This window comes from Cebidichthys violaceus, unplaced genomic scaffold, assembly GCF_023349555.1.
Source record: "Cebidichthys violaceus isolate CVI_PGR_0920_01 unplaced genomic scaffold, fCebVio1.0.p SCAF_92, whole genome shotgun sequence".
Lineage (NCBI taxonomy): Eukaryota > Metazoa > Chordata > Actinopteri > Perciformes > Stichaeidae > Cebidichthys > Cebidichthys violaceus.
In genome coordinates, this window is record NW_027176978.1 from 215356 (window position 1) to 229841 (window position 14486).

At 41.1% G+C, this 14486-nt stretch overlaps 1 protein-coding gene across 1 annotated transcript; it reads right to left on the reverse strand.

Annotated features, from left to right (window-relative positions):
* Positions 1–7878: 7878 nt before the first annotated feature.
* Positions 7879–13564, reverse strand: arf2a (ADP-ribosylation factor 2a). Its single transcript, XM_068704436.1, has 5 exons — positions 13473–13564; positions 10532–10686; positions 10329–10439; positions 10081–10205; positions 7879–9943 (listed from the first exon to the last, which is right to left on the reverse strand). The coding sequence occupies exons 2-5, from the start codon at positions 10674–10676 to the stop codon at positions 9782–9784; spliced, it is 543 nt and encodes a 180-aa protein (XP_068560537.1). The 5' UTR covers positions 10677–10686; positions 13473–13564; the 3' UTR covers positions 7879–9781.
* Positions 13565–14486: the final 922 nt, after the last annotated feature.

Genomic DNA, 14486 nt, shown 5'->3' on the forward strand with positions numbered 1-14486 from the left:
AGATCAATCACGAGCAACGCTGCATCTGAGAGAAGGACAGAAAGGAGGAGCTACAAGTGGCTCGGGGAAAATCAAAGACAAGTAGAGAGGACCGTGGAAAAACTGCGTTGTGTTGTGGAGTATTTCTGTCAAACAGAGAGAGGCTGATCTTTGCTGTAGTAGCTAATGGGTGCTGATGAGTTGAGAGAGAGAGAGAGAGAGAGAGAGAGAGAGAGAGAGAGAATAAAATGCCAGGAGATGGAGAGATAAAAGAGGATGGAGGTTCTCTTCATGATGAGAGAAGGGATGAATAATGGATGGTCGGGCTTGCACATGACTTACGCAGCACACCGGCCCGTCCGTCATGTCCAGCTGGCTCACAGGAAGAGGAAACGTCAGCCTGTCAGCCGGGGCGCCTGTCCACTGGAGCTAAAAGCCATCCGACGAAAAAACCTGCAACGGCACAAAATGTACACGTTATCTTCTCAAATTGAGGTTAAAGGAGGTTTAAAAACACTCTTCCGGATGTCAGTGTCTACCAAACAAAGACTGAACAAACGTAAACACCTTTTATTTACAAGTGTCATGGAACGCTTCCTGGGTGATTAGGGCCGAGGCTGTCATCGATTACGTGGATCTATAACGGCGCTGAAAGCACGCTTCACCCCGGAGAACAAAGCTGCAGCTGAACAGCCTCCGATACGATCCTCCGTGCGGACGTAGTTTAGACACGTATATAAACCGTGTAAACAACCGCTACATCACAAACACGTTGGAAAGTGAAAGCCTCCAAGAGCGCTTTGTCAAGACCGCAGCAAGACAGACTGTTTGCTCATCGTCTCCACCGTGACTTAGTGGAGAACATGCTTCTGTTCGCACTCATCTAAATGTTTCTAACGTTTCAACGGTTTCCCTTGCTTTTGCTTCCACTGATTATCTTAACTACATTACTCCAGTGATTAAATCAATCCACGTCATAACCAGTTTAAGTATTAAATCAAGAAAAGAATTCAGGTTTTTCCCAGCCCAGGGAAAGGGATTTATTTAGAGTAAATGTATTGTTGTATTAATCAGGAATTTAAAAAAGTATCTTCTGAATAAATAGTTTTTTAGGTTATTTGACTAATCCAAAAAATTATTGTTAGATTAAACCATAAAAAAAAAAAAGAATCAGAGGCAGCAATGTCATCATATTTCATTAAAAAAAAACACATAAAATCCAGGAGACATAATATTAGATTGAAACGTAATCTAGCTGAATCATTTGAGGACCAAAGTATTGTTAATGTGTGGACACTAATTGGACAAAATGTGCTGAACTACATTGCGGAAGACCTCAAATAAAGCCATACCGTTTAAGAAATTCTTAAAATTTCTTAAATTTAAAGTAGAAACAAGTAAGATTTCACTTCCCTAAAAGAGACGTATTTATTTACCAAAGTGGAAACTAGTGAAGAAACAAACGTAAAAGATCCAATAAGTCTAACAGACGATCAGCCCAAGGAGGACATAGTTGTCATATTGAGATAATTGCTCCGACCTGCAGCATTAAACAGCACATTACTGCCTGATAGATAGTTTAAGAAAACAACAGTGGAGATTGTGTTGTGCTGACGGCCTGCTCTGCCTGTAGGCTTCTAGAGTTTACCAAGCACAGAGCTGCTCATTGCAGAGCTACAACTTGCTGAGTAAGTAGCTTCCGTGGAGCTGATGATCATTCTCTGCCACCGCTTTCTAATAAAATCACATCTGCTGCTTTATTGTTAGCTCCGGATCTGACCATATTGCAGTGTGAAGCATCAGGCTGCTCGATCTAAAGATGATTGGGCCTTTTTTACAAGTTTTACATTCATGGTTCTTGAAAGCTGTGGTTTGGTTGTCCCCCGGGACACAAAAGGAACCCAGTTTTGTCCTGGTCGTCCTCCTTCTTTCTCTCCATCTCGGCTGTGAGAGCTCACCGACCCAGAAACACTTCAGCACAGTCTGTGGCACAATAGATCTGCCCTCGCTTCAGTGGAAACTGGCCATCTGAGGTTATTAGGGGGGGGGGAGTGGAGGACGGGGGGAGTGGGGACGAATGTCAATGACAGTGTGACTCGGATGCAGTGAGACAACACAACCAGGCAGAGGTGTTCTTACTGTATACGAGAGATCAACACAATCAACCATCGTTCAACCCTCCCCTCCTTACATACTCCATGTGCACTAATGCACGTGCACTAATGCACACAGTTGCTTCACGTCTTAATGTGATCTTCAGAGCACCAGCCACTAACGCTGTGTGTTTGGAGCTACTAGTGCAGCACGTAGGGTCGTCTGCGTACAAAGAGAGCCGGTAAGAGGTAATGTGAAGGTCTAAATGTCCACGATGATGGATGTCACTCCACTTCATGTCCTCCTAAACCTCCAATACACAGTGAACCAAGACTGTTCCAATTATATGACCAACATTTATCATCTAACCATTTTAAACTTTGCAGAAATCCAGCAGAGTTACTGCTACTAAAGCACTTATACGTGCCTTTGTCCAGTGGAGACGATATAGAGAAAAATGTTTATTGGAGCCAATGAGCCATATTCAGTCAGCCGGCTCACACAGAGCCGTAATAAACGTCTGCTATTAAACTGCATTAAATACAGAGCTGGACACCGGTGGAATCTACAATGATTGGACAGCGCGGGGGACACAGGCTCAACAGTAAGACCTTCCAGCTAGAACAGAGAGCAGAAAATGTCACTTCAGGCTAGTGAATCTAGCGACTCGCTTTGCCCGATTGGGGGAGAGCTGAGCTGGTCCGATGACGCGGCTAAGCGTCAACCAATCATGTGTTTCTGATTTACCCTGTTCTGTTCTGTCTAAACAAATACCGTAAAGCAGTATTTGCGGTGCTATTTAACAACATAACTACGTCAACGAGTGCTTGAGCAACAATTCAGCGGCTAAAAGCACTAAAGCACATAACCAGTAGTGAACTATGTACGTTTACTCAAGTGTTATACTTGAGCACACATTTAAGGCATTAGAAAAACAAAGCCAGATCTGGGACGACTTGCATTCACACACATTAAGAGTACGACATCTTAAGAGTGAGAGGTTTTAGTTAACAGGATATAAGAAAACATTGAGATGCTGGGGTTGTTCAGAGCGACTGATGTTACTGATGTATTACTGCCGATAACTGCAAATTATAAAGTGATTGAAATTATTATTAAACAATATTAAAATGCTGCCATCAAGTTTACGCATCGGTTAACATTATTGAATAATATTGACAAATGTATAATAATATATAATAATATATCTATATCAAGGGACATTCTGCAGCAAAATAAGCACTTTTACTTTTGGTATTTTGCTGATAATACCAAAATACTTTTGCTTTAGTTAGATTTTAAATGCAGTGTTTTTACTTGTAATTATATACTTTTTACTTTACTCTACTTTCATTCACTTAAAAACAAGCAGAGTAAGTGAAATTAATTAATTCACAATTGATAATAACCCAAATATAAGGTAGCTAATAGCAGCAGCTAATACAGCTAGCAGCCTGATGTTAGCCTCATAGCTAGCTAAGCTGACCTTAATTTGTTAGCCAAGCACGCGCTCATCATTAAAGCGCGAAGACGTCAATGTTAGTATTGTGACAAATACTTAACTTAGTAGACGAGTACTTGTACTCACTTGAAGTGGGTTTGATGCTACATCTTGAAGCCAAGATGAGGGATAACCGATGAGTTAATAAACGTCGGCAGGTGAGCTAAACAGAGCACGAATCAGAGCGGGGCCTCTAACGTTAGACCGCCTCATCACGACGGGTGCGTTCGATTTATGTTACGGAGTCTACCGAATGTCAGGTGGGGTGGGAAAAAAATAAAATAATCCACACTGCTCTTATAAGTATGTCTCTGTTGTTGTTGATACAGATAACTAGGTTTTAACTTAGGTTATAGCAGCTATAGCAAAAACTGTATGGACCATGAAACATATGAAATAGTAACATTTTCCGACATTTTGTACTAAAATTGGTGACAATTGTTTCAAATTGTAGGAGAAGCAAAAAAATATATAATATCAGATTTAGACAAAAATTCTAAATGCAAATAAATCAATCTTAAAGCAAATGGGTGTGGTTTATGTTGACCCAAGGAATCCAAGAAACTGTTTGTTGTTTTTGTTTTCAAGACTAACCGGTCAAAATTTACAGGCCAAATCATAAAAGTTATGATTACAACAGCAAAGACATGTACCATGTAATCATAATCATGTTTATGCACAAACAAAGACCACACCATTGGGAAGAGTAATATTATAGTAATATTGGGTTTATTCATTTTTTTCAGTAACAGGGCGGTACTTTTGTCTCCATTGAAAGCTCCTCTTATCCTGAAAGAGAGAGAGTAGATGTGAGGGAGCTTGAAATAGAATTACAAATAGAGGAAGAAGTACAAGTACCTCAATATGGTATCTACAGTACTTGAGTGAATGTACTCAGTTGCTTTTCCATAACTGCTGATGACGGAGGCTCAGTGGGGTTTAGAGTCTTCCTCAAGGACACGATTGAACACGAGGAGGCAGAGATCGAACCAGCGACCCTGTGATTAATGTGTGAACCACTGTACACTCCCGAGTAGAATCAATAGTGTTAACACATTAACACTTCTACAAGAGGATGAAGGGAATACAGTGAAATCTACATGTTACATACCGCCGTAATACATTTGATAGAGTGCAAACAAATGCAACACACACAACGGTGACTGCGTGTATTCAGCAGACGTCTTCCTTCGACTGCAGGACTACAGAACCATGATGAGATGACAGAGTTCTTGGCCTCCGCGTTGCTCCGCCGCCACTCAACTGGACAAATCCTGTGTTTCCATGGCGATGCGAGAGTCTGGAGATGACTTGCTCTTTATGGAAAGGTGCAGTCAGTCTCTGGTGAACTCTTGTTTTCCTCTGCTGTGTGTGTGTGTGTGTGTGTGTGTGTGTGTGTGTGTGTGTGTGTGTGTGGGTGGATGGATGGAACGGATTTAAAATACAGACGCACCGCTGAGCGCCTTCTGTGACTTTCTGCATGGCCAAGAAATACAACCGACCCTTAATGTTACTCGTAGACACGCAACGTGGCGGTGAATGGGAGCAGATTTACCTGCACCGTCAGAAGACTTAATCACGGCAGTAAACGGGGACCACGTATTTATATTCACACACATTAAAACACCTTGTTTTGGTTGTTAATTGCTGCTCGACATTCACCCCTGAGAATGTGTGACGGAGACGATGGATGATGGATGTGCGACTACTTCTTCGTCTCCTCCCTCCTACCTGTTTACAAGTCATTACCGATATCCCTTTGATTGATCTGCACGGGAGGATCGATGATGCAGCTGGAGCCTCCTCCCCCTGGGACGGAGGTCATCACTGGTGGAAGAAGTACACTTACTTAAGCAAAAGGAGTATTACGACAATGTCAAAGTAATCCACTACAAGTGAAGCTGTGTTCCTGAAACCACTACAATGGATTCGTTTTATGGATGTTGACAGTTCTGTCCTAAAAAAAATATTCAAATTATCAAGAGAATACCTTATTTGCATATTTAAAGGTACAATTTCTGAAAATATCTAATGTAATAATATCTATTAGTTCATTTTTTGTTTACCCTATTGACCTGTGGTGTCTCCCCTTAAACTGTACAAGTAACTGACAGCTGTCCAATAACTGCAGTTGAGTAAAAATGTTTAGTCGAAGGAGCATACAATTGAAATACTCCACCTCGAAAACCTGCAGTGCAGTACAGGTACATGAGTAAATGTACTTGGTGACTTTCCACCACCGGAGGTCACGAAGAAAAAGTGACAATTTTAGTGCAAAGAGGAGCTGAAGAGTTGACATCACGGCGGGGTGAGCGAAGGGTTAATGTGCTGTGAAGTCACACATCAAGGTGAGATATAGTGCACAGCAGAGAGCGCCTGCTAGAGGTCAAGTGTAGTGTGTGTGTGTGTGTGTGTGTGTGTGTGTGTGTGTGTGTGTGTGGAGAGTGTGTGTGTGTGTGTGTGGAGAGAGTGTGTGTGTGTGTGGAGAGAGTGTGTGTGTGTGTGTGTGTGTGAGTGTGGTGAGAGTGTGGTGTGTGTGTGTGTGTGTGGAGAGAGAGTGTGTGTGTGTGTGTGTGTGTGTGTGTGTGTGTGTGTGTGGAGAGAGTGTGTGTGTGTGTGTGTGTGTGTGTGTGGACAGTGTGTGTGTGTGTGTGTGTGTGTGTGTGTGTGTGTGTGTGTGTGTGTGTGTGTGGAGAGAGTGTGTGTGTGTGTGTGTGTGTGTGTGTGTGTGTGGTGTGTGTGTGTGTGTGTAGAGAGTGTGACTCCACATATCCTATTAGAATTATTTCAGCTTTATTTGACAGTCGCAGTGACAGACGGAGGTAGATCAGCAGCAGGGATGTGATGGTGAATGTGTTGAACCAGTGAAAGTGATTCAGCTCCAGTAAGAAGATGGTAATCACCTCAGCTCAAAGAAATGAAGAACATGACCGGATCAGGTCACGGAGCGTCTTATAATTCATAAATATAAAGGGCGACGGGCAGAGAGGTGAGAGATGATTTGTCTACTGGGATGAGATCATAGACTATCCCTCTGCTTAGCAAAATAAAAGTATGACCCCAGTACGTGTGCTCCCAGCCAGACTAAATCCTGCATCGCCCCGTATCACAGTCTCGTCTCCGGCTCCCTCCTCCATGACTACTCTGCTCTCTATAAATACATAAGGTGCTGTTTCCAAGGTAACAACTCTATGGAGAATTGGCCACCTGAAATCTGGATGGAGTGGAAAAGGAGGGAAACAGCAGCGGTCTGCAGGCTCTCTGATCGTCAGGAAAAGACTTCCCTCCGTCTTCACCGCGTCACCGTCCGTCCTGCTCTGTGGCCCTCAGGGACCATCAGTCCTCATTAGGCCAACATGTCATCCTACAAGCTCTATAAGGCACTTAGAAGCCATGAAGAAGCATTTGTTATTATTTGAACGTGCATATTCATTCATCATCTGTATTGATAATAACTGTAACAATAAAGAGCCGTTCTCGGTTTAGAGATGTGCATACCTGCGTAAAGGCAGATATGATGGTACACTATGACAATAACTGCACTTCTGGTGAATGAATGCCTTTTCCTCTTTTGGTTGCTTTATTTTGAAAGTATATACCGGAAATCTCTGCTTCTCCTCTCCTCTAATGTATCCGAGTGTATTCAGAATCATGAGTGTTTGCTGCCCTCCAGTGGCTACAGTCAGGAAATGCAAGAAAACATTAAACGTGTGCATTAAAATATATTTATGTATCTAACTGCTTACATTTTTTAATTTCAAAATGTAAAGCCTTGTCTAGGCAAGTTGCTTGAGTGAAGAAGTGAAATGATCCCGTTTATTGTTCCTTAGTGCTCACAGGTGACGTCTTTAACTCCACATCCGTGAGATATTACGATTATACCGAGTGTCATTCTTAGAGATATCAAAAAGGAAATTCATATCAATTTGTATTTGTATTAACACTGATATTAAACAACATAAGCCTCCGTACATATTGTAATACACTCCAATGAACATTGTGCAACAAATACATTCTTCGTGAATCTTTAATTGCAACTCTTTTGACATACTTAGTGGTGGACAGAATATTAGGAACATCGCTGTCTCTCTTGATTGTCTTATTTTGAAAGTTACCAGCAGTAATACTTCCTGTGAGTGCTTTCAAAATAAAATATATACCTAACGTATCCATTTACTTAGCACATTATAAAATATTGTTTTGTATAGAGGGAGTATAAATACTCGACTTTTAAAGATATAGATGCTGCCAAATTATCTTCTCACTTAAAAAAAACCCAACATTCTCATGAATTGCAACGCGACTGTGGATTTATTGATTTATTAATCAATGTCAAAGGAATCAGAACCAAATAAAAACAGAGCTCTTAATGGAAACATCGGGCCTGATGAAACAGCCTCAGAGGACAGATGTGGGTTTACACCAGTCACATCTTTCAGAACGTCGAAAATATTGAAAAAAATTTAAATTAAATTTCTGACAAAAAAAAAAAAAAGTCTGATTAAATCCACACTCACAACTTAAACAGGTTAACAAAATAAAAAAAATACATTTATTATGATAATCCAAGCTATGGTGTAGCTGCACAGTGACAAAAGTACCGAAATTCAAAATGCATTGACCGTCACTTTACTTTGGCTAAGTGTCGAAAAATTTAAAATGATTATCTGTGAGGCTTTTATTTCTCATACGAATGAATTATTCCAATGAAAAAAGGCACGAAACACGCTACAAAACGAGCTTAAGACAAACATGTACACATACTTCTCAAAAGTTAAAGCTGCACATCTGACCGAGGGCAGATGCATGACATCGAGCTAAAATACACAGAATATTACATACATTTGTATTTCGTGATGTAGACCATCAAACGGTACTGATGTTTAAAAAAAAAAAAAAAAAAAAAAAAAAAGAACTTCTCAAGAAAACATCTGTAGTAACATGTGGCATTATGACTTTAGAGTCACCTTCCCTCAGCAAAGGCTGTGAACAGCTGATGTATTGAGCGTCGGTGGACATGTGTGAAAACTATAGTGTCACTGGGTTAACTGGTCTGCTGGTGGAGAACTACGGTGAGGGGCTGCTGTCTATGGCGTCTGATGGATTAGCCGCCGTCTTCACAGAGGCCCTGTGTTGTGCAAGTGGATGAGGTTGTGCAAACGGCATCAGAGGGACAGAATATAAATAACTCCAGGGGGGAAGCGCCCCCGGCTGCATTAAAAAAAAAAAAAAAAAAAAAAAAAAAAAAAAAAAGGGGGAAAACACCATAAAGTCTGAAGCAAACAAGGAAGCCTTTACAGCGCTGATTCACACAGCTGGACCGGGTGAATTTAAAAAACGACACCGATCACAATGAGCCCTCTCTGAATCGAACCAATTCCTCCTCGAGAGCATTCCACTCAAAAGACTGCACACCTGGCAGGTAAACCAGGTCGAGCGTGCATCAGCAGTAACTTTTATTTATTTATTTAAAACTACAGAAAACAGAAACAAAGAACTACATAGACTGGAAAATAAGACGACCAGGAAACAAAAAGAAACATTTGGAAGTAGCTGTAACCCACACAGCACCAGGAGGACACGCCTCCACACATGTAAACATACACCATCATTTTATTACCTTTTCTACACCCAGTCATGATGGATCTTTGTGTAAAACACAAAGCCACCTGGTTATAAAAGAGGGAGAACTTGAATTTAAAAGCTAAAGAAATGATTTAACGAATGGGGAAAGATATAAAGCATAAAGTATCCAGTGTTCACGGTTACAGTCAAAATTGAAATGCACCAAAAGGCATCATTTTAAACTGACCTGGGACGTCATTAGCAGATGTAAAAACTGAATGAGACAGGACTTTTCCTTTGTGGAGAACAACATGGCTGCTCCCACTCACATTCACCCATCCGACACACACACACACACACACACACACACACACACACACACACACACACACACACACACACACACACACACACACACACACACACACACACACACACACACACACACACACACACACACACACACACACACACACACACACATGCTGAGGAGCAAAAGGCCCAAAAAGGTCCAAGGCTTCAGAGGATAAGAGAGGAAAGGAGACAATGGGACCAGGACCAATGCAGAATGAGACCAGGACCAGTAGAGTCCACCGTCACACTGCAGACGGAGATGACAGGCGGGGGAGGTGGAGGGACGGATCATTTGCCCTTCTTTAGCTGGGTGGACAGCCATTCGAGACCCTCGTAGAGACCCTCTCCACCAGTGGCGCACGTGGCCTGGATGTGCCAGTGTCGGCTACGCATGTTGTGCAGGCCCAGCTTCTCCGTGACCTCGGCTGAATTCATGGCATTGGGAAGGTCCTGAAAGAGCAGCAAAACACAATGCTCACAAAACAACAAGACGGGGGGGAAAAAAAAAGAGAAACCAGAATTCCCCATTAAGAGTTGCACAGATCACTTTTTAGAGGCCACTTAAACAAACAGTGACACAAATCCACCTGTTTGTTGGCAAACACGAGCAGCGCGGCGTCATTCAGCTCGTCCTCAGCCAGCATTCGCATCAGCTCTTCCCTCGCCTCACCGACTCGCTCCTTGTCGTTGCTGTCCACGACGAAGATAATGCCTGGGGAAAAAAAAAAGGGAAAACAGCTGAGGTTTGCATGAAGGAAGTAGATAAAAAAAAAAAAAAAGGTCTCCACGCGTGTAATGGAGGATTCAATTAAACAGACTTTAGGAAGTCTCTCACCTTCCGTGTTCTGGAAGTAATGCCTCCAGAGCGGCCGGATCTTGTCCTGACCGCCGACGTCCCACACTGTGAAACTGATGTTCTTGTACGATAGCGTCTCCACGTTAAAACCTGCGGAGGACGGGAGAAACAAAGAGATGTTGGGCGGACGGAACAAGGAGGTCGGACATCTTGGCATCGGTGAGAAGAGGAAGAGGACTCACCGATGGTAGGGATGGTGGTGACGATTTCTCCCAGTTTGAGCTTGTACAGGATGGTGGTCTTTCCAGCAGCGTCCAGTCCCACCATCAGGATCCTCATTTCTTTCTTGCCGAATAAGTTCTTAAAAAGGGCTTGAAAATTCCCCATCTTGGCTCACCTGCAGAAGGAAAAACAATATCGCGTGGTCAGACCTCTAAAACAAAATGGATCATTCATCAAGTATTAATGTTACACATGCTGCTGTGGGCTGACCTGAGGGTTTCGGGATATTTTGCACAAGCTGATCCAAATACTGAAGGCCCCGATTCAAAACCGCTGAGTTTACAAGACTAAAATGATCGATGCGATCCACTAGAGAGGACGAGTCACAGCGGTGTCAGAGTGGAGGATCTTCCCTCGTAAAGGATCTTTGGCTGCAGAGAGCACTTTGACCGGACCACTTGACTTCATTGAGCACACGTTCATCAATTGCAACTACTGTACATTACGTCAGTTAATGTCCAGATACAGTTTGAATTTCATTCAGTAATTCAATTTCTCTCTACAGGGTTTTTGCAGGGTTGGAATGGAACTACATGGCACTCAGCTTGTGGTGCTCAAAGCGCCAAAAAAAAAAAAAAAAAGACATTTGAAAAACAGCAATGTCTCTTTACAGAAATCAAGACCCAGGTACTCAAATGAGTCCACAGACCTCGTTGTGAGCAGTTCCATGTGGATTATCTTTTAGATTTTTGGGGTGAACTGTCCCTTTAAGACTTGTAAAGACCCTTTTAATACCACAGAAATACAACGCTTAGGACAGAAGAATCATTTCTAATGATATAATAAATGAAAGCATCGCAAACTAGACTTGACCGCGCGGCAGAAAATTATTTCTAATTCATTTTTTTGTTGGATCAAGTAGTTGATTAATTGACTAACCATCACAGCTCTAAATGACTTAAACAATAATAAAAAATGTCGCTCTTTCCCCTGAATACATTCAGAGAATGCTGCCTCCTAACTAGTCCGGTTGTGCACCGTGACAGGAAGATAAATACAGGAAATGAACGTACATTCCAGAAGTTGTTCCGTGAAAGTGCTGTGAATCCTGTTTCTGTTGCGTTTTCCTGAACCTGCCACCTGATAATAAATAGTCTAGCTGCTGTGTCACAGCTCTTCTGAAGGAGATGCACTCTTTTACTTATCATGGTGCATATTTTCACTGCACTGTTGGAACACAGCTGAGCAGAACAAGCTGAGGCACGTCGTCTGTAGCGCGTCTGTCTACTTAAGTAGCCTCAGCGTTGCTCTCCCACTGCCGTAATCATGTGGGGCCGAATCAGACAGTCGCCGTGTTGAAATAATGAATTGCCACCTATGTTGATAATCAATTAATAATTGAAGTAAAACAAAAATGTGGTGGCAATTCAAAGATGAATTCACAAAGAGCGAGCTCGTCCTATTTGAGTTTAATTGCAATAAAAAAAAAAAGGGACACATTTGCGAGAAATATACTGAATGAGGTTAAGATTAGGAGACTTAAACTCCTGGCAGGTGTCCTTAAACATGTGTTGAGTCTGTAGATTCGTGACCTCATGTCTAGAGTGAACCTTACTGGGAATGAGCAGTTGAAGGCCTAAACTCTGTGACTTTGTTCCGAGAAGCTGAGGGCAGACAGAGGCCAGCTCTTGAGCAGTTAGGCCAAATACAAGTATGAAATCTTAATAAGTAAATGAGGTTTTAACCTGTCAAGACACCAAAACATGTTGTATTTCATTATAAATAGAACATCTTTTGGCTGGACAGTACAAACAAATGGACTGCAGATATGTGATGGGTGTTTCAATATTTGCTCACATTTCGTTGATTCAGATACTGATGAATGAAATTGATAATGAAAATAAAACCTTCTTGGGTTGCAGAAGCATTACAAGTATGACAGAATGTCTTGGACAGTGTATATTATATATTTTATGTTAATTATGTCCTGGTAAAGTCATAACAAACATATAGTATGTGTTGCTCAGAGGGTGAGGTTGGTGCCCAGCTTCTCAGACTTATGAGTGTGCCTTTAATGGCTGCTCCTTTGAGTAAACAGGTATGTCAGGTTTAAGGTGGCGCAACAAGATACCTGAGTGTCATTAGAGGTTTTCTAATAATTGTAAAGAATTAGTACTATAAATAGTTCTGATAGACGTCTGAGGTGCTATTTAACTTTTACTAATAGTCAAATAAATTTAAAAAATGCATCTTGTGTGTTGTCCTAAAGCTCAGTCCATGAATCAAAACACTAACATGAGCAGAAATGACTTTTAACTGATATCATACAGTAAAGTTACGTTAGCCTGTAACGTTTACGTTAGCTGGATACGTAGCTAACTGCCGTAAAGCAGTGTTCACGTTAAACGCGTTGGAAACTGTTAGCTAACTAGTTTTTAAGAAGTAACGTTAACATAGAGATTAACGTTATCAACTCATAGAAGAAACTCCGTGACGTAGCCTACTAAAACGACACGGAGATGACCAATTAATTCATCATTTTTAACTGATATCAAAAAGTAACGTTACGTTAGCCTGTAACGTTAGCTGGCTACGTAGTTAACTGCAGTTAGTGAGCTCACTTAAAGCAGTGTTCACGTTAAAAACGTTGGAAACTGTTTGCTAACGTTAGCTCGGTTTTAGGACGTAACGTTAAATTATAGATTAACGTTAACAACTCATAGAAGAAACTCCGTCACGTAGCCTACAAAGACGTCACGGACTGATACATTAATTCATATTTACACATAAAACGTCAAAAAAAAAAAAATCCTGAGCGAAACTTTAACGCTAAGTGTCGCAGCTTCAAACTTCCGCAATTTACAGCAAACTGACGACGTTGACCGGTTGTTTGATCTCCAAATGTATTCGAATAAAAACAATATCTATGACACACTAATGCCGTACGAACAATATCGGTACCTTTACTGGTGCTCCTCAAGACGTCTTTCTTCCTGGTCCTGTTCAATTGTGATCTGGCTTATTTTCCGGTGTCATCGCCCTCTTGTTCCTGTCTGTTGAGTTTTGGGATTACAATTAAGAGTTGCGGTAGTGAAGGAGGGAAATAAAAAAATATCAATATGTGTTTGAATCAGCAAAGTTCTTCTTAAATACTGAGACATAGAGTAATCTCCTGAACTACTGAGCAAAATACCTTTAAATAATAACTTAAATCACTCTCATTATAGATTCAGGGTATTTTATTTAGGCCTATTTAGAGAGATGTACATGCCACTTTTTTTTTTTTTAAGTTTTTATACATCCGATATATTGATTAAAGTTCAAATGTGCTTATGGTGGTCTGACTGTATTAAATCGTTTTGATATTATATATCTGTCATAAAACATCCACGTCAGAGGAGGAAGCCATGTCATCACTGTGTCACGTGTCATTGCTGTCTATCTGAACGGTGTATGTGGAGCATGTGTACTGGGTGATTAATAAAGAACACACACCTGTTGCCTCTCTACTCCCTGAACTTTGCAATCTTCTGCCAACCAACCGGGTTTATACTGAGGAGATTTTGCACAATTTGTGCAATTTTACCGACCAATCAATCACCAATTCACCAATCAATCAAAAAGAATCTGCTAAATATATTTACTAAATTGATTTTTTAAAATCCATTGATGTTCAAAGATTGAATTTCTGTATCGAATCCACTAGATGGGGCTCCATCCATGGTTCCAAGGACCAATGAAGATTGAAAGTACATGGAGCGTATACAGAATATGCAGGATATATGTCCTATAATAACATGTTTGTGTCTTTTAATCTCTCTCTGGCTTCGTGGATTATTTTACTTCTTTTCATAAATGCTGTGCTTTCATATTTTTACAAGATTGTGATGCTTTATTGCAATGAGTATATATTGCAATAACTTATATGTCTAAAATGGGGGGAATTGTCATTTTGTATGTAAGGACACTTCAGGA